The 25,829-nt window shown below is 38.7% G+C and overlaps 1 protein-coding gene across 2 annotated transcripts in view; it reads left to right on the top strand.

The window, feature by feature from the left end:
• Nucleotides 1–25,829, top strand: part of USH2A (usherin) — a 546,480-nt gene that overhangs the window by 422,991 nt on the left and 97,660 nt on the right. For both annotated transcript variants that reach the window (XM_060754270.2, XM_060754269.2), the window contains exons 52-58: nt 1,501–1,711; nt 2,499–2,696; nt 4,019–4,173; nt 7,509–7,707; nt 18,311–18,418; nt 18,886–19,069; nt 20,470–20,627. In XM_060754270.2, the coding sequence (XP_060610253.2) occupies nt 1,501–1,711; nt 2,499–2,696; nt 4,019–4,173; nt 7,509–7,707; nt 18,311–18,418; nt 18,886–19,069; nt 20,470–20,627 (1,213 nt within the window). The remainder of the gene's footprint in view (nt 1–1,500; nt 1,712–2,498; nt 2,697–4,018; nt 4,174–7,508; nt 7,708–18,310; nt 18,419–18,885; nt 19,070–20,469; nt 20,628–25,829) is intronic.

Below are 25,829 nucleotides of genomic sequence, written 5' to 3'. Positions count from 1 at the left end.
GATTCCAAATTCCATTAATTCTACAATTCCATTTGGTGAGCTCAAGTATCTTACCAAATCGCAAGCTCCAAAATTCCATAAGATGTCGCCATGGCAGTTAAAGTGGAATCATAGTGGGTTTGTGAAGTGTGGTCCGAATGTATCAGATGTAGAAAAAAGGTGAAAATTATAAGGTGAAAAAAGGTGAAAGTATATTGGTAATCTGCCCTGAGTCTCCTCAGGGAGATAGGGCAGAATACAAATAAAGTTGCATTATGATATGCTAGGTAGGCACCAATAGTTATGGATGTGCTTTCTGCTATTATTTAAAACTCTACCTTATTGTTGATTATAGTGTCCCTAATTAGTGGTTCCTCCATTTTGCCTTGGTCTTGGAGGCAATCTGTAAGTGCTCTTGGATCACTGCACTGTATGACTAAAATGTATGCAGGAGAATTTCCTGGGTTAATGTTAGAAATTTGTTTTATTTACAGTATTTATATACCACCTTTCTCACCCCTGGGGGGACTCAAAGAAATGTGCAGTATAATTACTATAGAGGTTTGTTCCTCATTCACCACACAATATCTTGTGCTAGTTTATCTGAAGGTGGGGTGGGATTAAGATCAAAACACTATTATGATCTTTTTTACACTTGACTCCCATTAATTTCTTCTCTCCAGCCATCCTATAAACAAAAGGAAACTGGAAATCAATGCAAGAAAAAAAGGATGTGTAAAGATTATGGTTGTAGATTATTTTAATGGCTCAGTTCCAGATACCTGAAATCTAAATCTCCCAATATGAGCCTGTCTCAGCTCTCACATCTTCAGGGAGGTCCTTTTCTCAGTCCCACTGCCTTTTCAGGAATGCTTGTTGGGTAAAAGGGAGAGGGTCTCTTCAGTGGCTGCTTCCAAATTTGGTTCTCCCTTCCTAGGAAGGCTAGTATGGTTTCCTCCTACTCTCCTTATGCTGGCTAATTAATAGGCTTGGGCCCAGATTAGTTTGACTGAAAATGATTTGTAATACTTAGTAGTTGGTTTCATGTAATACTCCAAAAACAGAATGGGGAGTAAGGAACCGAAAAGCTGGGCAAAACGGATCAAGAGAGCTGGATTTATTGACTACTGGAGAAGATGGAATTAAGTCTGCATTATATCTGATGCAGGTGTCTGCTGTGGGGCTCCTAGGGAAGATCTTGCAGTGTCTTTTCTCCCTTCCTGGCAGCAGAAAAGTTCCCTAGGCACCTTCTCCAGAGAGGGTCTCTGACTTCCTCTCAGAGCATGATGAGAGTTGAAGTTTTTCTCTCTGTATTTCTCAATCAGTAAAAGTCCTGGTTGCGTCAATGCACTGTCTTTATGCTTAAATGCACTATAATGTTCTTTTTGCTTATCAATGTATATATTTTTATGGCATCAAATTGTGCCTTCAGGCCGATATGGGCGGAATAGAAATAATGTAAATAAATAAATAAATAAATAAATAAAACCACAACAATAATTTTGTCAACCAATGTTATAGGTAAAAGAAGAATGCAAAGCAAGCACTTTGTGTCCTATATCCATGGAAGCAACAGCATATTGTGGACGGTGTGATTTTAACAAGCATACCCATATATGTTCTTGGATCAAGAGTCCCCAGGGCAATTTGAGGAATAAAGAAAATGTAGGCATATGTCCAACTTTGGAGGAGAAAGTCTACACGGGAGGCCCCACTCAATATTCCTTCACAGGTAAAAGAATGTGCTATATCAGACTTAACCATAGACAATGGAGAGGGATTGTGGTTATCACAGCCCAAATTATCTGTAAGGCCACAGTTGCCTAGCCTTGGACTAGAATATAAATTCCATCAAATGATTAGATATCATTTGTTCCTTTGAGTTATAGCACAACCTGTTTACATTTAGAGACCTGTTTTGAAATAAAATCTATTCAACAGTACATTGGTTAAAAATATATATGAATAGAGAAAATCACAAAAGAATCTAACCAGGGAAGGATTCATTCAGACTAATACTCCCCCCCCCCTCCAAAATGGCTCTCCAGATAACTCTTGGAAGCCCTGCATAGAAAATGAAGATAGGTTGTCCTTATTTGCTGTTTGTCTTCCTCTCTCCAAAATCTAAAAAGTGGATTCTTCTCCTAACTATCAGAACAGTAGCCACTTGTTGGCATTAGAGAGGGGAATTTCTGTAGTCATCATCATAATATCTTTTGAATTAATCACGCACTTTGTGATAATTTAACTCCATTTGTATCTGCCCTGAATCTCACGCTAGTTAGCTTCACTGGACAACCATATGATCCTGTTATAGTTGCTGGGGCAAAATGTCTGGCTCACATTTTTTTCATACCTTTAATAAATATGTCTTCCTTCTTAAACTAAAGTCTCAATGGGTAAAGCAATGCAAAAATGAATCAGAATAGAAACTAAGCTAGGAAACAGTACTGGTTTAAAAGAAATGATCAAATATAAAACACAATCATGTAGACTTTTGTTCTTTTTTAACTTTCTAGATCTGAACCTAGAACCTCATGTTACATATGAATACAGGATAGCTGCATGGAACAAATATGGGAAAGGTCTAAGTGAAATTGGCAGTGCTACAACTAAACAAGATGTACCTGAAGGTGTAAATCCACCCCAGTGGACCAAGGTGGATAATCGGGATGACATAATCTTTCTAAGATGGGAAGAACCCTATCACCCAAATGGTATCTTGATAAAACCCTATTGTATATTCATTTGATTAACTTTTATGCTGTAAAATAGTAGACTAAGCAGATATAGAAAAGTGTGCATGTGATTCCATTATCTTGCATTCATCTCCGAACAGACCTGGACTCAAAAGGAGCAGTCTCACTTTATGAGGAATTTACTCATCTATGAGCTTAATATATTGTCATGCATATTTTCTTCTTTTGTTTATTCCAGATTGTAATAGTGTATGTCTGTGTTTCCAAACTTTGGTTCTCCTAGAGTTTTGGACTACAGCTCCCAGTTGACTTAGCCAACTAAATCAACTGGGAATTCTGGAAGCTGAAGTCTAAAACTTCTGCAAGATCAAAGTTTGGGAACCACTAGCATAAAACAATTGAAAGTTAACCACAGTTTAGCACTGCATTCAAATCCTACACTGTGACTAGTCTTCAAATTATTTATATGGTGGTTCTGGCCACCACATTGTTATGGTAAATAACAGATTTCCATGTCATCTCCCACATAGGAAAGGACTATGAATGCTTTTTCCCTGTCTCTTTAGGAGAAAAGCTTAAATAAGAATTGTTATTCTTCTGGATAGCTGTGGTTTCTTCAGAAATCCATTTAAGATCATTTTGGGAGGATATCTGTCCTGCACAGTGAGGCTAAACTGATTAATTTCTGTGACTATTTGTTTTGTTTTGTTTTGTTTGGTATGGCTCTGGTTGACAATTATTGCTTTTTCTTCCTTCTTCCTACATTATGAAAAAGAAGTTTTAAAAAGCATTAGTTTTAAAACAAAAGAAAATGGGTTTTGTTCCCAAATCAGGCAAATTTGGATAACAATTCACACCTGCCTTGCTCACTAACTCAGAAAATGAGCATGATAACTTACTCTCATTTACTTTAACCTCCACCCCATGCAAACATGAGATGTGTTCTATTATTTGACTCCCGAACTGTGAAAAATTGCTTAAGGCCAGTGTTAAGGTTTTGGGTTTATATTCTTCAAAGAGAGGGAATTCAAACCTCACACTCCCTTCAAGGAAATGCTAAACATGGCCACTGGCACAGTACATCTGAACATTCATCCCAAGTCAAGACAAGAGTCTTTAATATTTGGACCATTATAGCCTAATGTTAAAGAATTATTACTTTACCATAACCACAAGAAATGTAACTTTTATTTGTATTCTAAAGTGGTGTGTTTACAAGTGGGTTAGCACCAATATATAACAAGTTGCTCCCAAGAAAGGTAGCTCTTTCTCACGTAATTTTAAAAATTGTTTGACAATGAATTTCTGATTCCCCCCCCCCCCCCCCACTTTATGCTAAGGTATCATTATTCATTACATTATTCTCCGAAATGGGATTGAACGTTTCAGAGGAAAAGAAAATATGTTCATGGATACTAGTGGCATCCAGCCATACCAGGAATACACATATCAACTGCGTGCTTGTACTGTTGCCGGCTGTGCAGATAGTAAAAAGGTGAGTACCTTTTTCACTCTGTATTCCTCTGTGGTGCAGTGGGTTGCACTGCTGAGCTGCTGAACTTGCTGACTGAAAGGTTGGCAGTTCAAATCCGGGGAGCGAGAGTGAGCTGTTAGGCCGAGTTTCTGACAACCTAGCAATTTGAAAACATGCAAATGTGAGTAGATCAATAGATACTACTTCAGCAGGAAGGTAACAGTGCTCCATGTAGTCATGAATGCTTTTCCCTGTCTCTTTGACCTTGGAGGCATCTGCAGACAATGTTTGACTTAGAAATGGAGATGAACATCACCCCCCAGAGTCGGACAGGACTAGATTGAATGTCAAGAGGAAAACTTTGTCTTCACTTTACTATGAGTCACAAAGCATGAAGGACAGTTGAGTATATCAACAGATGCCCAATTTCAATTCAGATCCTAATTGGGGTTTTTAAAAAGGCCTACCTTTTGTCAAAAGCAGTCTTACTACATTGTCACACATCCCACGTGCTCTCCCTCCTCCCCTCATCACATGGTGGGGACTGGAAAGGGTGTGTCAGCAACCTTTCCCTCTTCCCATCAGATGGCAGAAAAAGTGGCAACACGTGTTGCCCGGCTGCCCTTTCTGCCACCACATGGGGATTTGGGGAGGAAAGTGCAGATACCTCCATCAGTAGCGCCTTTCAGTGCTCCGCCTCCACTTTGGGAGGAAAGTGGGTGGAGCCTGAATTGCATCATGTGATGGTGTGGCAGGCCCCATCTAAGGCATGTAATAAAGTGGCAAAACAGGGCATGTTTGCCTGGTGTGAAGAGATCCTAAATCAACGGAAATGTAGCTACTGTATATATTCATGTATAAGTCGATCTCATGTATTAATTGAAGGAAGGCTTGGAGGCCAAAATTATAATTCAGTATGACCTGTGGATACATAGAGGGTTATTCCAAGCAAAGGGGAAAGCACTTTAGGGAGCCAGCCATCTTTGGGCAATACCACCATTTTCTTGTCCAGGTATTTAAAAAGGCCAGAACTGATGTCATGATGGAAAGATTAGCACCCCTTCAGGGTGAGAAAAGCGGTATACAGATGTAAATAAATATTGCCTTTTGCTACTCTATTCAATGAAAAGGATGGTTCCTTTTTTGGTAAAATTTATTTTGGTTGCTTCTCACCCCGGGGGGGGGGGGGGGGGATTCAGGGCGGCTTACAAAAGCGAGGCACAATTCAATGCCCACATCACATAACAGCAAAAGACAATAACATCAGTTAATGAAGACAGCAATTCTAGTAATAACAATAATTAACAGAAACAATAATTATTATAGGCAAAAACAACCATAAAACCAATAAAAGCAATAAAAGTTACAGTACAATACTCATGTGACCCTTGGATAAGTCAACCCAGGTTTTTTGGGTTGATTTATTTGCTAAAATATCTAGATTTCTACATGAGTATATATTATATAGGGTACCTACTTCTTATTTATTTATTTGTCGTGTCAGAACAACCAGTCAAATTATATTACATTTCTAACAGAAACAGAGCAAACAAGCAGATTACAGAATTTGTGAGTATGAGAGTTGATTAAATGTCCTTTGACCAGTATCTGGCCACTTGGAGTGCCTCTGGTGTTGCTGCAAGAAGGTCCTCCCTTGTGCATGTGGCAGGGCTCAGGGTGCATTGCAGCAGGTGGTCAGTGGTTTGCTCCTCTCCACACTCGCATGTCGAGGATTCCACTTTGTAGCCCCATTTCTGAAGGTTGGCTCTGCATCTTGTGGTGCCAGAGCGCAGTCTGTTCAGTGCCTTCCAGGTCGCCCAGTCCTCTGTGTGCCCAGGGGGGAGTCTCTCATTGGGTATCAGCCATTGGTTGAGGTTCTGGGTTTGGGCCTGCCTCTTTTGGACTCTCGCTTGCTGAGGTGTTCCAGTGAGTGTCTCTGTAGATCTTAGAAAACTATTTCTAGATTTAAGTCATTGACGTGCTGGCTGATACCCAAACAGGGGATGGGCTGGAGATGTCTCTGCCTTGGTCCTTTCACTATTGGCTGCTACTTCCCGGCGGATGTCAGGTGGTGCAATACCGGCTAGACAGTGTAATTTTTCCACCTACTTCTTATATAACTCATTCTAACACTTTCCAAAAGTAGTTTGGCAATTAATTACAGGTATTTATTTACAAGCTATATTTGTCTCTTTGTGTCAAGGTTTCGTTTTTTGTTATATTATTTTCTAAAATGGGATTATTGTACTGACAATTAAACAATATATTTCTCAACTGCCTCTACTCCTTCATGTCTGCTACTAGGGATGTAATTTTTTGTTAATTTAATTCTGAAAGGACGAATAATTTTTGCAATTTTCTTCTTTTTGAGAGAAAGTCTTTGAATATTTTGCAGGGTTGTGCACATAATTTACTGATTTTTTAAAACCGAAAACACCATAGTTAAAAACATATTCTGCAAAAAGAAACCTGACACATTTTTTACAGAAACACATTTTTTTGTGCAAGAAATTGCAATTTCTGCAGAGAAGATAAAATTCCTTCACGGAAATATGGGGTTTTCTTAGCAGACTCTCAATTTTGTACAGAATAAATCCTGACCTATTGAAATAATTTGAGACAAAACAACAATTCAATCAACCATCCTGTGTTGGCCAGTTTTTTTTCCAGGCCCACTTGCTCCAGTTACTTAGAACTTGTTGTAATTATTGAAACCTTTCCACTGCTCCTTATTAATCAAAAAGAGGAGAGACAAAAGAATCACAGTGCTATCATTCAAAGTTTAGAAAGGTACTTCCTAATTTCTAAAGCAAGAAATTTCTAATTTCTTGAAATATAAGTTGCTTTCTGCTCTCCAAGAAACAACATGTGCCTATGTAAGCTGAAGAAGAGATAGCAATCCCTTTTGATGGCACCTCTGGCTAAGGGCAAGGGTAGCAATGGCATCAAAGTTTATGCCAATGTTTACCGGTGATAAAACCCATATGAAATCAGGCTGTTAAAATGCAAAGACACTGATTAACCATATGGAAGGGAGTTTCATGCATTCTCTGGCCAGACAGCCTGCCAACCAGATTTTCCTTTCGCCCAGTGCTTTGAATTGAAGGCAAAACACTGTGAATCTGTTTTGATAAATTGTACACCTAAACTCATACGTAAACGTATTCAAGGTCAGATTTCACTGTTTGAGAGGATGGGAGGCTAAAAGAAAGGAGAAAAGTAACTAGTTCTACAGAGCTGTGGTAATGATATGCCAGGGCAAACAACAACATTTTAAACTAGAAGTGACATTCTCATTGATCAAGGTATCTTGTGGACTATTACAATAAATTGCTGTCTAATTCATGTGTGTTCAGGTAGTTGCAGTCACTGTCCAAGGAGTCCCAGAGAGTGTTCAGCCACCAACAGTTACAGCTTTGAGTGCTACGGCATTGCATTTGAGTTGGACGGCACCAGGAAAGCCAAACGGTATCATCCGAGAATACCAGATCAGTCAGATTGGGAAAGGTCTTATTCACAATGACACTGCAGGCAAGATGCAGCATACAGTATCAGGTAAGGCCTGAAGGCCCATTAAAAGCATGACATCATTGTCTTATTTAGCAGTCTGTCTTCTGATGTTCTTTTTAAAAAATGGCTCCAAATATATTTATGAGGAGGCAAATCATTTTAGAGTTGTAACAGAGCAGAGCTTGGAAAGTTACCTTTAAAACATTCTTATATAGTATGTTGTTGACCTCACTTTTTCAACATCTTTGAATGTTAGAAAAAACACCATGATTTTAATAAAATAGTAAAATAATAGTAAAATTTTAGTAAAATGATTTTATTAAAGTAATAAAACTTTATTTATATTTTGCAAAGATACTTCAGTTGCTCATATCATTCTCCTCCACATTACTTTCTCACTGCTTTTACATTCTTCTTCCAAAAAGAACCCCCATATCCTAGCATCATAAAAATGGGGGGGGGGGGATGAATGCACTGCAAAACATTTCCCAAAATAACAAGAAAAGGTAACAAATAAACATTATGCACAGAATGAATGATGTTGCAAGATGCCATGTTGCTTTGCCAAAGGAACTTTATCATATCCTCCTTGAGTGATGTCATCATTTGTAGCATATAACTTCCAAAGTATGAGCCAGAGACTTGACCCTCACATGAAGGAGATTGTAGTAGTTGAGACCACAGATGAAAGATGTCAGTGTCTCAACATGCCTAGATTTGTTTTTAAAAACCCTACATTATTTTTGAAATCCTCCTTACTGGGAGAAGAATCTGTTTAGTATTTTCCTCTATGCTATATTTCTCCTTGCAGGAAGCTTTGGTATGTTCTTTCAAAATACTAAACAGTATTAGTATTTTGGTATTTTTTACCAAAATACTAAACAGACCTGAACACACATGTCCACAGAATGAAGTAATGTTGTCTTAGTCTCTAAATTAGATGACCTACCTTTTATTTTGCTATTATGAAATCTGAACTTTCTTCAAAATGCACTTTCTTCCATTCAATCTAGCATATAAAGAAATTTATTCTTCACTTAAATTCTAACAGGAAATCTGTTGGATCTGACCAAAGATCGTATAGCACCTTGTTTCCAACAGGGTATTTCTGGGGAACTTAACCGGCAGTAATGAGCAACAAAAGAAAAAAAAAACCCCTTTGGACTAAAACTTCCAGAATCTTGAGCCAACAGAGGATTGAAGAATGCATTTCTTTATATGTTAGATTGGAGTAAAACTACTAGATTCATAAGCATACATTATCATGTTGTTTGGTGGAATCTGGAAGTCACAATCCAAATAAAAATTTCCTGTACCTCAGGTACTTTCCTATGCTCTTTCTTCGTTATGAAGGCAAGGATTTCTCTTTGTTCTAAAATTTCCTGTACCTCAGGTACTTTCCTATGCTCTTTCTTCGTTATGCCATATTTCTGATGAAGGCAAGGATTTCTCTTTGTTCTAAGTTGGAAGATCTCATCCTGTAGTGTTATTTGTAATAACAAAACTATTGCCAATTAATATATATTATTCTAGTGTTTTGTCTAAGGAGAGACAAATATATAAAAAGGAATCTCCCTTGCTCTCCAAGGCAAGCCTGCTCTGTTCCTCCCAAGGCCACGATAGTGCTTTTTGCAGGGCGATAATTACTACTCTCTAAATTCATGATGTTCACTGAAACAACTGTACTTATTCCACAATCTCAAATGTTTGAACTAACCCTCATTTCAGGCCCCTGCAGACCTGTGTTTTGATTTTCTCATCTTCTTCAAAAACCTTGGCTTCTCCCAGAGCAACAGTTGAACATTAATGAAGCTGTAGCATTAGCGTTCCCTGAGACTTTGAATCCAAGAGCCTTACAAATTGCAGATGAGGAGGCTTGCACCTTGCCACGGCATCATTGTCTCGCTGCTTATTTTTAATTACATCAAAGCTTTGGAAACATGATCCCATAAATGCTTTGTGGGAATAGTGGTGAATGTGCTCGTCATGTGAAATCCATAAATTGCTTATAATCCTCTCAAGATGTTAAAAAAAGCATTAAGTAATTGAAGACAGGAAGTCCTCAGTTAATTATTTAGAGGTGTTATCAATGCTTTAAGTAAACTGAAGCGTTTTCTGCTATCGCACCGGGTTGAATGCCATTGGGATCGAGGGGCACCAGCCATCATCTTCTCATATTCTCTAATGCAAACAGCATATGGCAGCTTGTCAATAAAAGACCTTTTTATATCATTTATTAGTGAACACTTCCAGTACTCTGTACAGAACAATTTGGATGACAGTTATGGCATTGTTTCACTTTGTGTTACTACTCCTTTACAAATGGTCCCACTAATGCATTGGGGGATGGCAAGGGGAGGGGGGAAGGGACTAAAATAATTAAGGGGTATTGTATTAAAAGAAAGCAAAGACTGCCCTCTTCAGCAGCAAAAGGAAGAACAGAAAATGATTCTCCCAAGTCGGTTCCTTGGATCTTAAATGCTATGAATAATGGAATTGGCAAAGGGAAAGGCTTTTTATGACTAATTTTATTTTGGAAGAGGCAGGGGTTCATGGAGATACATTTCACCGAGGAGATTGTGAGTGTATTGTTCTGAATATTTGTGCCAGAAATGACAGGAGAATTTTCCAAATACTTTCTATTCCCGAGAGGCATGTTTGCAGTTGTGTAAAAATAACAAAGGTTCTTGTAGCAGTTTAAAGACTAATACAATTACAATCTTATATGTGACTACTCAGAAGTGAGTTCAAATTCTTATGTTCCTTAAATTAGCTTTACTCTCAAGTAAATAGATTGAGGAGTGATTTTTTTATAAGTTAGAGAACAGTTTATTAGGTTTCACTCTGTAGGCTATAGCCCTGAAAAGGTCTTACTACAATAAATGCACAGGGTGGACCAGAAGTCACAAAGAGGTCCTCTATATACTGTATATGATGCTATGGTATTGGGTGCCATATTATGAGATCAAGCTAATGTCTCTCAATGCTAGAAAAACCTATCTTGCATCCTCCCTACCTGTCCATTTCTGGTTGTCAGAGAATGAGGAGATACACATCATAGTCTAGCTAACAGAAAATAGAGGTATGCTTTACAACTGGTGCTCCATGACACCCAAAAAAAATGGGAGCTACTTGGGGGCATCTATACTGTAAAATTAATGCAGTTCGGCTGCCATAGCTTCGTTCTATGGAATCATGGGAGTCAAATTCTGGTGAGGTATTAGCCCTGTAGAGAAGGCTAAAGATTTTATATAACTACAGATCCCATAATTCCATAACACTGAGCCATGGTAGTTAAAATGGTGTCAGACTCCATCAACTCCAGAGTGTAGATACATCCCAAGGGGTCTTAGTGAGATTTGGGTTGTTGCAAAGGCAAACAAAATTGTGACCTTCATAATGACCAAGTGAGTTGTGATGTAATGTTCTTTCTTACTAATATGCCAACCAGTGTTTTTCAAAATGAGGAATGAATATCCATTCATGTTATTATTATTTTTTGTTTGTTTTGGCCTTCTTTCTTTTGTTTCATTTTTGACATTTTCAGTCCCAGTGAGAAATAATAGACTTGTAAACATAACAAATTATAAACACTACACTTCTCCCATTATTCAAACTCTATTTGCCACAACATATTAAAACCAAACCCCTCCTTGAATAAAAATGTCTTTATCTGCCAATAGAAAGACAACAGGGAGAGGCCCAATTGACCGTTCCAGGGAAAAGAGTTCCATAATTTAGAAATAGCCACAGAAAAGGCTCTCTCTTGAATCCTCCCCATTGCGAGATCTTGAAACACAAGCAGACACATACAGACAGATACAGTTTTCTAAATAGTTGGGGCCCAAAGTGAATTTATAGCTCAGCTGACAGAGAAGGCATCAGTGAGTCAATCCTATTGCACACAATGGCTAATCATTCACAACCACTTCCATTTAATAAGTAAATGGATGCAGCTAACAGGATATTTACCACCGAATTAAGACTATAGGGAAATGCAACCCATTTTAGGAATTTTGAGAGAAGAATTTCATCGAGACTTACAATTTCTCAGGGGTGTTCTACACTTCCCAAGTTACCATCACATTCCTAAAGCAGGATTATAAACAACTTAAGGACTCCCTCTGGATTGAAATGACTGAATTATTTCAAGGAAAGCGATAAGATTTTCGACAAGACGAATAAAATTTCCCAAGAGAAGTTCCTATGGCCCAAATTACAACATTGCATTTATTACAGATTGCATATAAGTGCTGCTTTTTACAAAGCCTGTACTTTTTATATCTCTCCATAACTATCAATCTGTTGTTACCAGAGAAATAACCCTTTTGTAAAAAAAAAAATATCCAAAATATGTGATGCATCAACTCTTTTTTTTTCGCCTCTCCCATTTTTTTCTTTGTGTAATTTATATGTGTAAATGAATCTTGCTTCATAACAAATACCATGTTTATTTTTTAAATGAATGAACGTGACTCCCTTTAAGGGGATTGAAATAATCTGTTTCTACAGTAATCTTTCCTATCATGAAGCGTTGCCTATTTGGCTCACATCCATGCCTCTCTATCCTGCAAGAGCCATTTCAGCCCTTTTGCTTTTATGCTAAGTGTGCAAACGGGGCTTCAGGTTTTGATTTTTTTTTTCAGTTTTCCTACCAGTTCATGATGAGGTTACAGTCCAGGCTGTTTTTCTGACTCATCTCTTTATTTTCCAGTGCTTCTCATCCTGTTCAATTTGCACATGGCTTGAAGCCTTGAGTGTCGTTCATTCATTGTTTTTCCTTTCAGATGGGTCTCTTGTGTATTGCTGCTTGTATTGCTACTCTGTATGTATGACCATAAAAAAAAGACAACAACAATGAAGCTGTCATCTAACTGGTTTTAGAAAAACAGTTCAAACCTAAGGCTTTTCTCTCCATCTCCCTCCCTCCCCATCATAGAACTGCATTGTTTTTTTCTTAAAGTAGGTACAATCCTAGTTTAATGAAAACATTTTGCAAAGAATAGGCAAGCAGAGATAAGAAAGCTGGGACCCATCGCTGACAAGGACAAGAAAGATTAGAGGAAAAATACAAACTGTGAACAGAAGTCTAATAGTAGTTCCTGAGCTCAGAATAAAAGAGAATCTGATGTCTTTCCCCACTTCATGCTACTGCTTTCTGAGACATGTTAGAATGGATACATATTTATAAACCCACTTTCAAAGGTTCCATTGAATCTTTCAGTGTTTTGTGGTAGAGAAATGTTAAGAAGAAACCAAAGAAAGTGAATGTAAATTAAAGATGTAGGAGTGGGAGAGAAGTTGACTAGGAAAAGTGGCTGGATATTCATCTGGATACCAGTATATATTTGATGAATGTACAATACAACAACATGTTGTGTTTTAAATCCTGTTAGATAGAAATGAATATTTATATGTCTTTATGCAGTGGCAAAGAATAATTAAAGTATTAATTTCAGGCCCAAGAAAGTATGGTAATGGCAACTGAATTGACTTTAAAAGGAAACCTCAGAGAAAGAGAATGGCAAATCCTCTTCTGAACAAATCTTCCCAAGAAAACCATGTAGGTCTTAGGGTCACCTTATGTTGGAAATGACTTAGAGCAGATATGGGCAAACCCAGGCCCGGGAGATGGATGCAGCCCCTTGGGCTCTTTTCTCAGGCCCTCTTCTCACCATCCTATCTTCCCTTCCTTCTCTCTTACCTTCCATGTGGCCCCCAAGTTAGAATGTTTGCCCATGCCTGACTTAGAGGCACACAACGATGACAAAAACAACATCTTAAGGTCACCATGTGTTGGAAATGACTTAGGGATGCACAGCCGTGCTGGTACGGCTATACCAGGAGCTCCAACTTTATTTTCTTTCTGTTATTTGTTTTGCAGTCATAGGGCAGGCCTCCTGTCCATCATAATTAAGCTTTGGTTCCGCCCCTTGTTCTGGGCTCTGGGCAGGAAAGGAGCCATTTTCTGGTCAGTCTCATACAAGGTAGCTAAGCTATAGAACATAGACCAGCTCACCCCGTAGAAAAGCTTCCTTTCTCAAGAGCATCCAGGGGAACTAGCCATCCAGGGAAAAAGTAACATCCGGTGATACAGAAACAGAAATTCCAGGAGAAAGGTCCCAAAAGCTCTAGCTGAGAGCTCACAGCCTCTCAGCCTCACAGCAACAGAGGGAAAACAGCCCTGAAGTTTCAAAGAATTCTCAGAGGGAGGACAGCATTACAGATCCACTGAACTCCAGCTGAAATATCTTCAAGCCTCGGCTGGTAGGTCTACTTGATACCCAGACGCATTTGGAATCAGTAGTAGGACTCACACCGATGAGGCATAGATAATAGAAAGCAGCCTGGGAGAGGTTAAAAGGGGTTTTTCCTACAGAGAAAGTTTAGTTAATTAAAGTCAGGTGCCAGTCCATTGAGGGCTAGACTAAGAATACCTTGAAGTGTTGTTTGAACCATTGAAGATTTGCAGAGATGGGTCTTGGGGGCACTGCTTTGCAGTGGCTCCGGTCATTTCTGGAGGGTCGTACTCAGAAGGTGTTGCTGGGGGACTCCTGTTCAGCGCCACAGCCGTTGATCTGTGGCGTTCCTCAGGGTTCCATCTTGTCCCCCTTGCTGTTTAACATCTACATGAAGCCGCTGGGTGAGATCATCCGGAGTTTCGGGGTGCGGTGTCACCTGTACGCAGATGATGTCCAACTCTGTCACTCCTTCCCACCTGCTACTAAGGAGGCCGTCGAAGTCCTGAACCGGTGCCTGGCCGCTGTAATGGTCTGGATGAGGGCGAACAAACTGAAACTAAATCCAGACAAGACAGAGGTACTCCTGGTCAGTCGCAAGGCCGAACAGGGTATAGGGTTACAGCCTGTGCTGGACGGGGTCGCACTCCCCTTGAAGGCGCAGGTTCGCAGCTTGGGTGTGACCCTGGACTCATCGCTGAGCCTGGAGCCTCAGGTTTCAGCGGTGACCAGGGGAGCATTTGCACAGCTTAGGCTCGTGCGCCAGCTGCGCCCGTATCTTGGGAAGTCTGACTTGGCCACGGTGGTACACGCTTTGGTCACATCCCGCCTTGACTACTGCAACGCTCTCTACGTGGGGCTGCCCTTGAAGACGGCCCGGAAGCTCCAGCTAGTCCAACGCGCGGCAGCCATGGTGTTAACGGGAGCAGGACGCAGAGAGCATACAACGCCCCTGCTGTCCCAGCTCCACTGGCTGCCGATTCGCTACCAGCCCAATTTAAGGTGCTGGTATTATCCTACAAAGCCCTAAACGGTTCCGGCCCAAAATACCTTGCGGACCGCATCTCGGCCTATGAGCCCACGAGGGCCTTGAGATCTTCCGGGGAGGCCCTTCTCTCGGTCCCGCCTGCCTCACAGGCACGTCTGGCGGGGACGAGGGAGCGGGCCTTCTCGGTGGTGGCCCCCCGGCTGTGGAACACCCTCCCTGCTGAAGTTAGACAGGCGCCCTCCTTGTTGGCCTTTCGTAGGGGCCTGAAAACATGGCTCTTCGAGCAGGCCTTCAATTGAGAGTATCTTGAACGACACTGGAATGGACTAGGACTATGAAATTTGGCTATGACCCCAGGACTTGACGAAGCGGATTTTTAGTATAAGTATATGTTATGTTGTATTGTCTGGTTTGTATTGTCTTGATTTATTGTACACTGTCCTTTTTGTTGCTGTTCACCGCCCCGAGTCGCCTTCGGGCTGAGAGGGGCGGTCAATAAATGCAATAAATAAATAAATAAATAAATAAATAAATTGTTTGTTCCATAATAAAGACTTTGTTGCTTCATTAAAGATTCTAAAGACCACCACTTCAGAAAAATCCCTGAGAACCTCTCTTTGAGGCTCCCTGGCTTCCCGCTGGGCTTAAAGTATACGTCCTATAGAAAAATACAGCTGTTACAGACCCAGCGTGCGACAGAACAACAACAATGGCAATAACAACAACAAAAACCTAATTTATATTCTTCCCTATCTTCCCAGAGGGAGAGGGATGTTGGCTATCAGTTGCTATTAGTTACCACAAAATGAAGTTTTCCATGTTTAGATGAAGAACATATTTGAATGCACATAGCTAGAAAACAAATTGAGTGGGGAGAGCTGTTGACCTCCTCCTCTATGATGTGTGTGTGTCACCTTCAAGTCACCCATCATCTTCAAGTCACCTGTCAACTTACGGCAACCCCATGAATTTCATCATATTTTTTGAGGCAAGGAATTTCCAGAGATGGTTTTGCTTTCCTTTGAAATATATCCTACAGTGCTTGGTACACCCAGTCTTTTCAACAAAGCTACACTTGATGTCAGTTAACAACAACAAAGTACTCAAGGTGGCTTATTGAAACAAATACAGTGTAGTTAAAACTAGGGGTGTGCAAAATTTTGGAGGCCATATCATAATTTGAGAGATTTGTATGATTTGGTAATTCCGAATTACAAATCAAATAGGGCCCCCTCTAAAGCAATACGAGTCAAAACAGCCCCCTCCAAAACTTTTTTTAAAATTGTAAATGATTTGTTGATTGGGAGCACTTTTTACAATATAAAAAAAAGTACCTGGGAAGGAGGGTGTTGAACGTGGCAGCTGCAAAGCAAGTCTCCTCCAGTCAGCAAAAGATATGTGCTTGAGAGATCCATTCTGTGTTTGTTAAAAATTAAACTTAGAAAATGGTTTAAAATTACACTCCCTTTTCTCTAACCCTAGCAGGAAGATTGAATTATTATAGTATTACTATTCATGATAGTATTATTATTCATTAATTATTAATTCAGTATTTATTATTATACTCATACAGTTGGAAAAGACCCCCAAAGGCGATCCAATCCCAACCCATTCTGCCAAGCAGGAAGATGGAATTACAGTTATATTCATTATCATTTATTATCATTATTAGTGTTATTTTTAAAATTATTAGACTCATACAGTTGGAAATGACCCCCAAAGAACATCCAATCCAACCACATTCTGACAAGCATGAAGACTGAATTACTATTATATTATTGTGCATTATTATTATTATTATTATTATTAGATCCATAAAGTTGGAAGAGACCTCAGGGGTGTCCAGTCCCACCCCATTCTGCCAAGCAGGAAGATGAAATTACTATTATATTATTATCCATTGTTGTTGTTAGAAGTGTTAGAAGAGAACCCAAGAGCCATCCATTTTGACCCCCTTCTGCCTAAAAGGAAGACCCCATTACATCCTTCCTGACACATGGCCATCCAGACTCTACTTGTAGACTCATAGAATGATGGGAGTTTAAAGGGACCCCAAAAGGCCACCCAGTCCAACTCTAATCAACAGGCAGGGGAACACCATCCAAGCTCTTCAGGCAGATGGCCAAAAACCAGCCTCTGCTTAAAAACTAGTTCCCTATCACATGTGCTTAAATTGAAAAAAAAATACTAAAAGTCAGTAAATGAATGAATCTTTCTGAAACATTTCAGGATTGGTGCCCTGCTTACTGTATGTTCTGTCGATGTACAGAAATTCAAGGGCCTTCCTCTTGTAGTTTGTTTTAAAATATATATTTGTAACCATTTTTTTAAAAATCCTAAAAATTAGGGGATGATGAAAACATTCTGAAACTTGGCAGACCTACATTCATAAATGTGGCCTACAAATGTTGCAAGTTTCATCCTGATAGCCATAAAAATGATGGTGAAACAAGCCTCAAGGTTTTTCCCATTGGCGCTAATAGATTTTACTGAAACAATAACAAAACTTCTTCCTTGATGACAGAAAGGACAGAAAGTGTGGGCCAATCTAACCTCCTTTAGAAGGTTTTCAGACCCTAGGTCCAATCACTAAAAATACCTTATCAGATTTCCCTGCCAATTGTTTCTCTGAAGGTGATGAAATTGAAAAAAGAGCCTCTCTTGATGATCCCAGCACCTCTGCATTTACATATGTGGAGCACCAGTCCTTCAGATAACCCAGAAATGAGCTGTATATGGTTTCATAGGATATAACCAGCACTTTGGATCAATAATCAGTGAAATGTTGTGAGAAGGACATTATATGTTCCCTGTTACTTGTCTGTACATAATTGCATTATCATTTGATGGTCATTTATCATTCCCCATTGCATAATAGGGTAATAAGCAAGCATATTAGCCAATACATAATTGGTATGGGCAGTTAAGTGCAACACCAGCGTTCACAATAAGGGCAGCGTAGTGTCACTACTACACTGGAAATTATTTATGCCATGCATCCTGTATATAGAATCTCAGCAAATATTTTCTGTTGCAGTTAAAGAATTGCCAAACCTTTCAGCTATTGTATTCTAAACTATTCCAGATGGCTCAATGTGTATATCTGAGACATAAATTGACCCAGAGTAAAAAGGTGCTTTAGTGAGGCTAATGCCACTTTCCTCCTCTCTAATCAGCTATTCAAAAGTAATAGTGGTACTTCTGAATTTTCTGTTGTTTACTTGTTCAGTGCTAGTGTGGCAGATGTGAGACTTTGCTTCCACACATACAGACCTATTGAGAAAGATCAATGAATAGAAACTTATATTTGCTGCCATTCTAGTTGGCAACAAATGTTTTCTTTCTTTTAGAAGTGTGGTTTTCTTCTTCTTCCTCAGACCATTTCAAGATTTAATTTTATTCTATTTTTTTTTAAATGTAGGTCTCCACCCACACAGAAATTACAGCTTTATACTTGCAGCATGCACATTTGCTGGATGCACATCCAGTAGGGCAAATTCGGCTAGAACACTGCAAGCTCCTCCTCAAGGTAAAGAGATTACTTTGGTCCGAAGACCAAAATTTGCTTGAAGTCCCCAACATCCAGACTTATCATCTGTCCTCTACTAGACAGAGAGCTTTCTCGATTGTGGCCCCTTATTTATGGAATGCCTTGCCACTACACTGCCATATAAAATATAGATTATCTCCTTTGAACTGGATTATATGGCAATGTAGACTCATATACTCCATCAGATAATGTGGATTATCTGCTTTGATAATCTGGGTTATATGGCAGTGTGGAAGGGGCCTAAGAAAGCCTTTTCATGCATTCTCACCAAACATAGCTATGATAATGGTGAAACTGAGAGGAAGCCTTCCTCCAAAGTGTGAAAAACTTGGGCAAATTCTACAGGGAGATGACAACTATTTTAGACCCAAGTCAGATGGGTGCATCTGATATACAGGCATCAAGCTTAGCATATTCTGAAAGTTTTCTTGTTCATGTTTTGGCAGGGGTGTGGTCTCAGCCTCGTCATGTCATAGTTAGTTCCAAAATTGTGGAATTGTATTGGGATGAACCAGAGGAAACCAATGGAATCATTTCTCTATACCGATTGTTCCGAAATGGTGAAGAGATTTTCACAGGTGGTGAATTAAATCTGAATTTCACTGATGCTGCTGTACAACCAAACTGCAGGTAAAAAATGTTAGAGCTATATGATAAGCATGAGAGGTTGTTCAATATATTAAAATATGGTATATATTTCCAAAATCCTGAAGATGAGTCCAGCTTTTACACTATGAGCATACAGATGATCACTTAAAATATCCTGCTAGTAGCAGGAATGTTTTTAGTAACATGCACTTGTGTAAGTGTGGCTTATGTGTGTATGTGCCTCTGGGTGCATCTACAATGTAGCTTGAGTCTACTTTAAATGCTGTGGCTCAGTGCTATAAAATCCCAGGAGTTGTAGTTTTATGAAAGTTTTATGACCTTGTAACATGGCTGCCGGAGTCGCTCCACTTTGTTGGGGTGTGTGGGGAAACTCGGCATCCTTTGCCCCGCATCACTTGACTCCTCTTGCAGCTGATCATATGGGGGAAGCATGGAACATGCATTGAGCATGCATGGAGCACGCAGATTCCCCTTATGGATTCCAGTGACAACGTAGGAAGCCTCCCATGTTGCTGTGGTGGTGAGATGAGCCACCTCTGCCCTCATTCACCCATGGAGCTGCATCAGTGTTGTTTCATGGGAGCCAGCAGGCTCTGTGGTTGACCTGGGCTAAACTAGTGCATGCCGTATGTGAAGAGTGCTGGTGTCTCACTTTTCTGTTTCAATAACTGTCTGCAAGTGTGAGGCTGTGGGCGTATCCTCTAGCTCTCTATTTAACCAGTACTCACACCACATATATGTTGTCAGGCAGTGTTCAACTAAGCTGAAGAGATGTAGATAAGATGCTTTAATCCAGGTAAACCTTGTAAAACATCATGCAACAATAGGTGAAAAATGATAAATTCCTAGGAGCTGAGCAGCCATGTTTCCTTCAGAACAACAAGTATAGCACTGAGAGAGAAAGGGAGGAACTATTGCATCACATCTAGATGTACCGAAAACCAAGAGGGCCAAACTACAAAGCAAACAGTATCACAGATGCATGCTGGAGCATGACACTCCAAACTATAAATTCTAGAATTCCACAGCATGAAGTGATGACAAAGTGTTGTCAAATTGCATTCATTCTACTGTGTAGATGCACTCTCTTTTTAAGAGCCAGCACCGTGTAATGGATTTAGCACTGGATTTCAACTCTAGAGGTTACATTTGAATTCCTACTCTGCAAGACAAACCATTGGGTAAACTGGAGCAAGTCACATTCTCGTAGGAAAGGAAGCTCCCTCTGAACAAATCTTGTCAAGAAAATTCTGTTACATGTGTCTATTTTGTACACATGTATGAGGCATCCAGAATATATTTTATTGGTATCTGACAGGCAACATGTTTTATTATGATTATTCATCCTAAATGTAGTAAATACTGCATTATTTTACCCTGACTCTTCCGGTTCCCTTTTGTTTTTTCTTGTGTGTTTATAGATATGTTTACCAGCTAGAAGCTAGCACAAGGGGTGGTAGCAATACTAGTGACAAATACATCATCCAGACTCCATTAGCCACACCAGAGGAAATTCCCATTCCATATAATGTCACAACAATAGATGCATATTCCATATTTGCAGCTTGGGACCCTCCTGGTAAGTATGCCTCTTTATGTGCTATATAGTAAAACAAATTATCAATCTGCTGGTGTTTTGCATTCGTCCTACATATCTTTATATTATTTACTGAGGGGAGTTGATATGAGTGTGGGTTCAATGATAATACAGGTTTGCCATCTTGCTGAAAATGATAGATTTGGGGGTAATCATGAAAAGACATTTTATTATCTTCTTACATAATGGTAGGAGGGATGCACCATTTGGATTTTCTGCCTTAGGCACCAAAATGTCTTGAGCCATCTCTAGCTGATGATACAATAATTATAAAATAATTAAGCAATGGAATACGCTCAGCTTCATCCAAACGGAAAGGATGATAATTTGCCAAACTGTGAATTTTAATTTGATGGTGGTCATCCACTTGTTACTAGCCCCCTTTTCACCTTATGTCCAATTAATTGATTAATTAAATTTGGTTTCAGAGCAGTATGCTACAGTCAGTGATACCCAGGCTTTTAATACAGGGAAAAGTTCTTCAAGTGGTGATCTTCTGATAAATTCAACCTGTTTAATGGCTGCCTACTCTCCTGAAAAGGAGCAATGCCGATCCCAAAGCACCCCAACTTCTTGTAGTTTGCCCTCAGAAACAAATAAGGCAATCAAAGAATCTTGTAGCTTATTATTTTTATGCCTGTAGACTTTATGTAATATAGAAAGGTTGTACAGATTTTGTTATATTGTGATTTCATTCACTCCTGATCAAAATAATTGTCCACAAATGCCACTATATATGAGTAGTTTTTCATATTAAGGCTATAGCAAATTCAACTTGAGGCCTTCTTCATTTATTTAGCAAGATTGTGTTATTGCAAGGGACCTGATTATCTATCTAGATCTCTCCTTTATGTTAGAGATATTCAGGTATGTTGATAGCTATGGACCAATAATACACATTTTTCTATTTCAACCCTTTCTAATATTTTTATAAAAATATCCACATCTTGCAGCAGAGTCAAAACCTGGTAAAAGCATATAAAAGCATCAAGTCTAAAGTTATAGTAAATATTCCAGGGATGCCCATTGAACCAATGGTTAATAGATCTATAATATCCTGAGCTGTCAATCTTTTAGTTTTCAGAAGCACAAAATCCATTATAGAAATGCTATAATGTATGAAAAAGATTAAAATCTTAAATTAAACTCTCCCTACCCATACTTGCTGGAAGGATTTAAAAACCAGAAGGCAGGAGAATATGACTTATAATCTACAGTTGATTTCAGTGGAAAGTGTCTTATACTGTCACAGTTTTGATAACAAGTTTCAATTGATGCTTTGAATATTCACTATCATAAATAGGTTTCTATAACCTTCTTATACGTTAGTCACTTTTGGATATAGTTTTGTGGGCTATATCCACCTAAGTGCGCAACAGGAAGGCAGTTTTTATATAGGACATTCCATGCAAGGCTGTAGCCGGGGGAGGGAGGGTTTAGGGGTTCAACCCTCCTCCTCAAAATTTTTCAGGTTATTTTTAAAAAACTGGTTTACTTGTGAATTTTAACTGGTTAACCAAATCCCCATGCTAAGTCTATGAGAAGCAAACATTGAACTGATTTAATTAAAGTCCATATAAAATAAACCATACTATTTAAATTATTTTGTGCTACAGGACCACTCTTCATGATTCACTAAATTTTATTTCAACCTCCTCCCCCATTTTTTCTGGCTATGGCACTGATTCCACGTGTATGTCATTAATGTTTGAAAAAGTGATTGGCACATTTTCTTAATAGAAAGATGTTTTTACCCACATTGGGATACGGTAGGTATGCAAAATACCTGCAATTTTTGTCATCCTCAACAAGACAGGTTATATCAGAAAATGTGAAATAATTGTTGCATTCTATGACTGTAAAAATGCTGGGTAATGTGTATTTTTCTCAGCAACATGAAACTTTGAAAGTATGAAAACCTTGAAAGTATGAAAAGTCATTAAAATTTACTCTTGCACTCTTGTTCATTTGTGAGAAATGTTTTGATATTATTTGTCAATAAAACTGGGAATGAAAAGTGAAAAATACACACTTAAAGAACATGTGGAGAGAAAATTAAGAACTTGGTTTACAAATGGATCAGATGAACAAACACAAAACAACTCACTTGTAAGGTCTGTATTCACATAAATTATTAGCACCCGAAAGTGCTCGTTATTGTGTGTAATTGGGACCACTTGAAAGTATTCCCAAGTAGGCTGAGGTGTGATTATCAAATTTGTTTCTCCTGGAAATTTTAGAATTAAAAATTTTGGCTGCAAAATTTTGGTGCAACTTGCCCTCTGTATCCATGAGTTCTTCATCCACAGATTCAACAAATCATGGTTCAAACATATTCAGGGGGTTGGGAAATCCAAAAAAAGAAACCTTGATTTTGCATTTTATATTAAGGACACCATTTTATAATATCAGTGTTTATAAAGGAACATCCATAGATTTTGATATCCACGGGTCATGGTATCGCATGCCAGGAGATTCTGGGTGCCCACTGTACTTGAAAGACTGTTTCTTGGGTGCTATTAGTTATGAAAAGCGAATCCTGTACCCACTGTCATACCTGCATGACTTTAGGGTGCATCTGCATGGATAAGAAAAATGTGGAATAAGCATTAAGAATTGTTAAGCCTGCCTCTTCTTCTCAGCTATGAATAGGAGTCTCTGTATTAGCTGATTATTATCATTATTATTCAGTGGAAATTTTTTTGGTAAATAGCAACCAGGATCAACTAACAATTGGCTAATTGTGAGGAAAAAAAGAATTGGTTCAAAAATTAAGGTCTTCAGGAATCCTTACATCCTGTGAAGCTAGATTAGTGGCTACATAAGAAAATGGATTGCAAAATTCCCTTCCCAGACTGGATCCACTCATTTGACAGGCTGCTAAGATTTTCTTTCCTTGGCCTTCACTTCTTAATGCCAAGGTAGCTGTTCCAATTGTATTTGATTCAAACTATGTTTAAAGAATTCATTTTGTCAGTTTATAAATCATTTTGTGTACTATTTTTAAAAAAATGTTTGGATCCATAGTACATCACTTAAGGAAGGGGTCCTCAAACCTTTTAAGCAGAAGGCCAGTTAACGGTCCCTCAGACTGTTGCGGGGCTGGACTATAGCCTGAAAAAGACATGAATGACATCCTATGCGCACTAAACATATCTTATTTGTAGTGCAAAAAAAATGAAAAACAACACAAGTATTTAAAATGAAGATCAATTTTAACCAGCATAAACTTGCCAATGTTTCAGTGGGAAGTGTGAACCTCCTTTTGACTGATGAGATAGTTAATTAGGATGTTTATTATTGTGTGCCTTCAAGTCTTTTCAGACTGAGGGCTGCCCTTAGGGTTTATAACGGGGGGAGGGGGGCAGGTAATTGATCATGGAGGGCTGCACCTGGCACTCGGGCCTTAGTTTGGGGACCCTTGACTTAAAGGATCTTGCTAGGTTAAGAGCTAACAAATGCTTTACATATATGTATAATCTTTTATGGGAACTTACAAAGGGTTTAGGATGACCATAGTGTGACAAAAGGAGAGATAAATAACCATACCATTTAGATTTTTAAAAGAAATGTCATCATGTTAAAGCCCTTTTTTTTTGAGATTTCTAAAGAAAGTAAGGTTGACGTGTCACCTTGTCCTTGCTTAGACTGCCTTCTTAAGGCTAAAATTGCAAAAGAATGCAATTTCATAAAAACGAGTCCCAAAGAAAATTATAAACTAAGTGCAACTGAAATAATACAAAATAGTAGAGGCATTGCAAACTGACTATGAAAAAAGAAATTGCACATTACCCAGGGGAACTCCAGAGATTAGACAGTCTAGCCTCAAGAATCTAGAATTTGAATCCAGAACTTTTTGTATACATGTGATGGCAAATTCTGTTTTCCAGTTTTCATTTAATTTTCCATTAGAGTTCATGGTTTCCATGAATTATTCTTCAGTTATACATTCAATACATTATGTTGAAATACTGTATTTCTCCCTTTTACATTCAAAGGCCAACCTTTATAATAAGGGTTGGCAGTGATTCTCCCATTGAGACAGTCATTTTAATTGATATTGTCTCCAGGAATAAAATTGCTTTTTATTAATCAAGTTTTGATGAGAGGCTAGTTGGCCACAGTATCTTCCTGTCTGTAGAAAGAGGCTACATTTTGGCATACAGACCTTTGTCTTTCATAATAAATTTGGATCGTGTAAGCACCCACAGGATTAATCATGGGCTACCTATCCATGGAGTCTCCTTTTATTTTAATTATGATGTTTCAACAGCAGTGATGTCTCCAAATTCTATAACTTTATAGATGTAATAATTCATGGCTCCTGCCTCAGCTAAATGGCAAGATGTCCAAGCAGTGGTTAAAGAGATTAATTAAGGAGTGGGGGGGAAATGGTTGGCATGCCTCACTTACTATAGAAAATAGGACTTTAATTTCTGAAAGAGCATGATATCGTGAGTTTACGTGCCCTTTTAAAAAAGTTAGATCCTATTAAAATAGTTCAATTTAAAGAATGGGAAGAGAGCAAGTTTAATCCCACCCCAGTTATAGTTATGACTGCATCCTTTTTAATTTTATCCATGCAGGGAGCCCTGTTAGAACACAGGGACATGCTCTGGTCATTATTGTAGTCTAAAGTTGTTTTATTTATTTAACAAAGAAGGCTTTATTTAACCAAGAAGTAACTAGAAGTCAAGTTTCAGTTCCAGTAAAGGGGAAATGTAAGTCAGGGTATAGAATTAATGCAGCTTAATACCACTTTAAGTGCCATGGGAGTTGTAGTTTGGTGGGACACCAGCACTCTATGGCAGTGAAGAATAAAGAGCCTATGCAATCATTGTGTATACATGTTGGTAAATAAGGGTTAAGGGTTTCTGATCCATATGGTCCCCCTCTTGTGGTCAATGCATTGTATCCCTGTTAAAGCCGCCAAGTACAAGTCACCTCTTGGGACAAATGTGTACAGATGTAGTGTTTACATAAAATTGTGTCACAATTTATATTTCAGCTCTAAAAACACTGTGTTCTAGGGATAATTATGGTTTTAAAATTGTATGCATTGAAGAAATTTGCATAGAGAAAGACATGTGAAATGAAAATACATAGAGAATTGGTGTATTAAAGAAAAATGTGTTCACACACACTGCCATTTATATAGAAATGGGAAAGCATGGCCTTCCTGAT

This window comes from Anolis sagrei, chromosome 1 (assembly GCF_037176765.1).
Source record: "Anolis sagrei isolate rAnoSag1 chromosome 1, rAnoSag1.mat, whole genome shotgun sequence".
Lineage (NCBI taxonomy): Eukaryota > Metazoa > Chordata > Lepidosauria > Squamata > Dactyloidae > Anolis > Anolis sagrei.
This window is presented reverse-complemented; position numbering and strand designations above follow the sequence as displayed.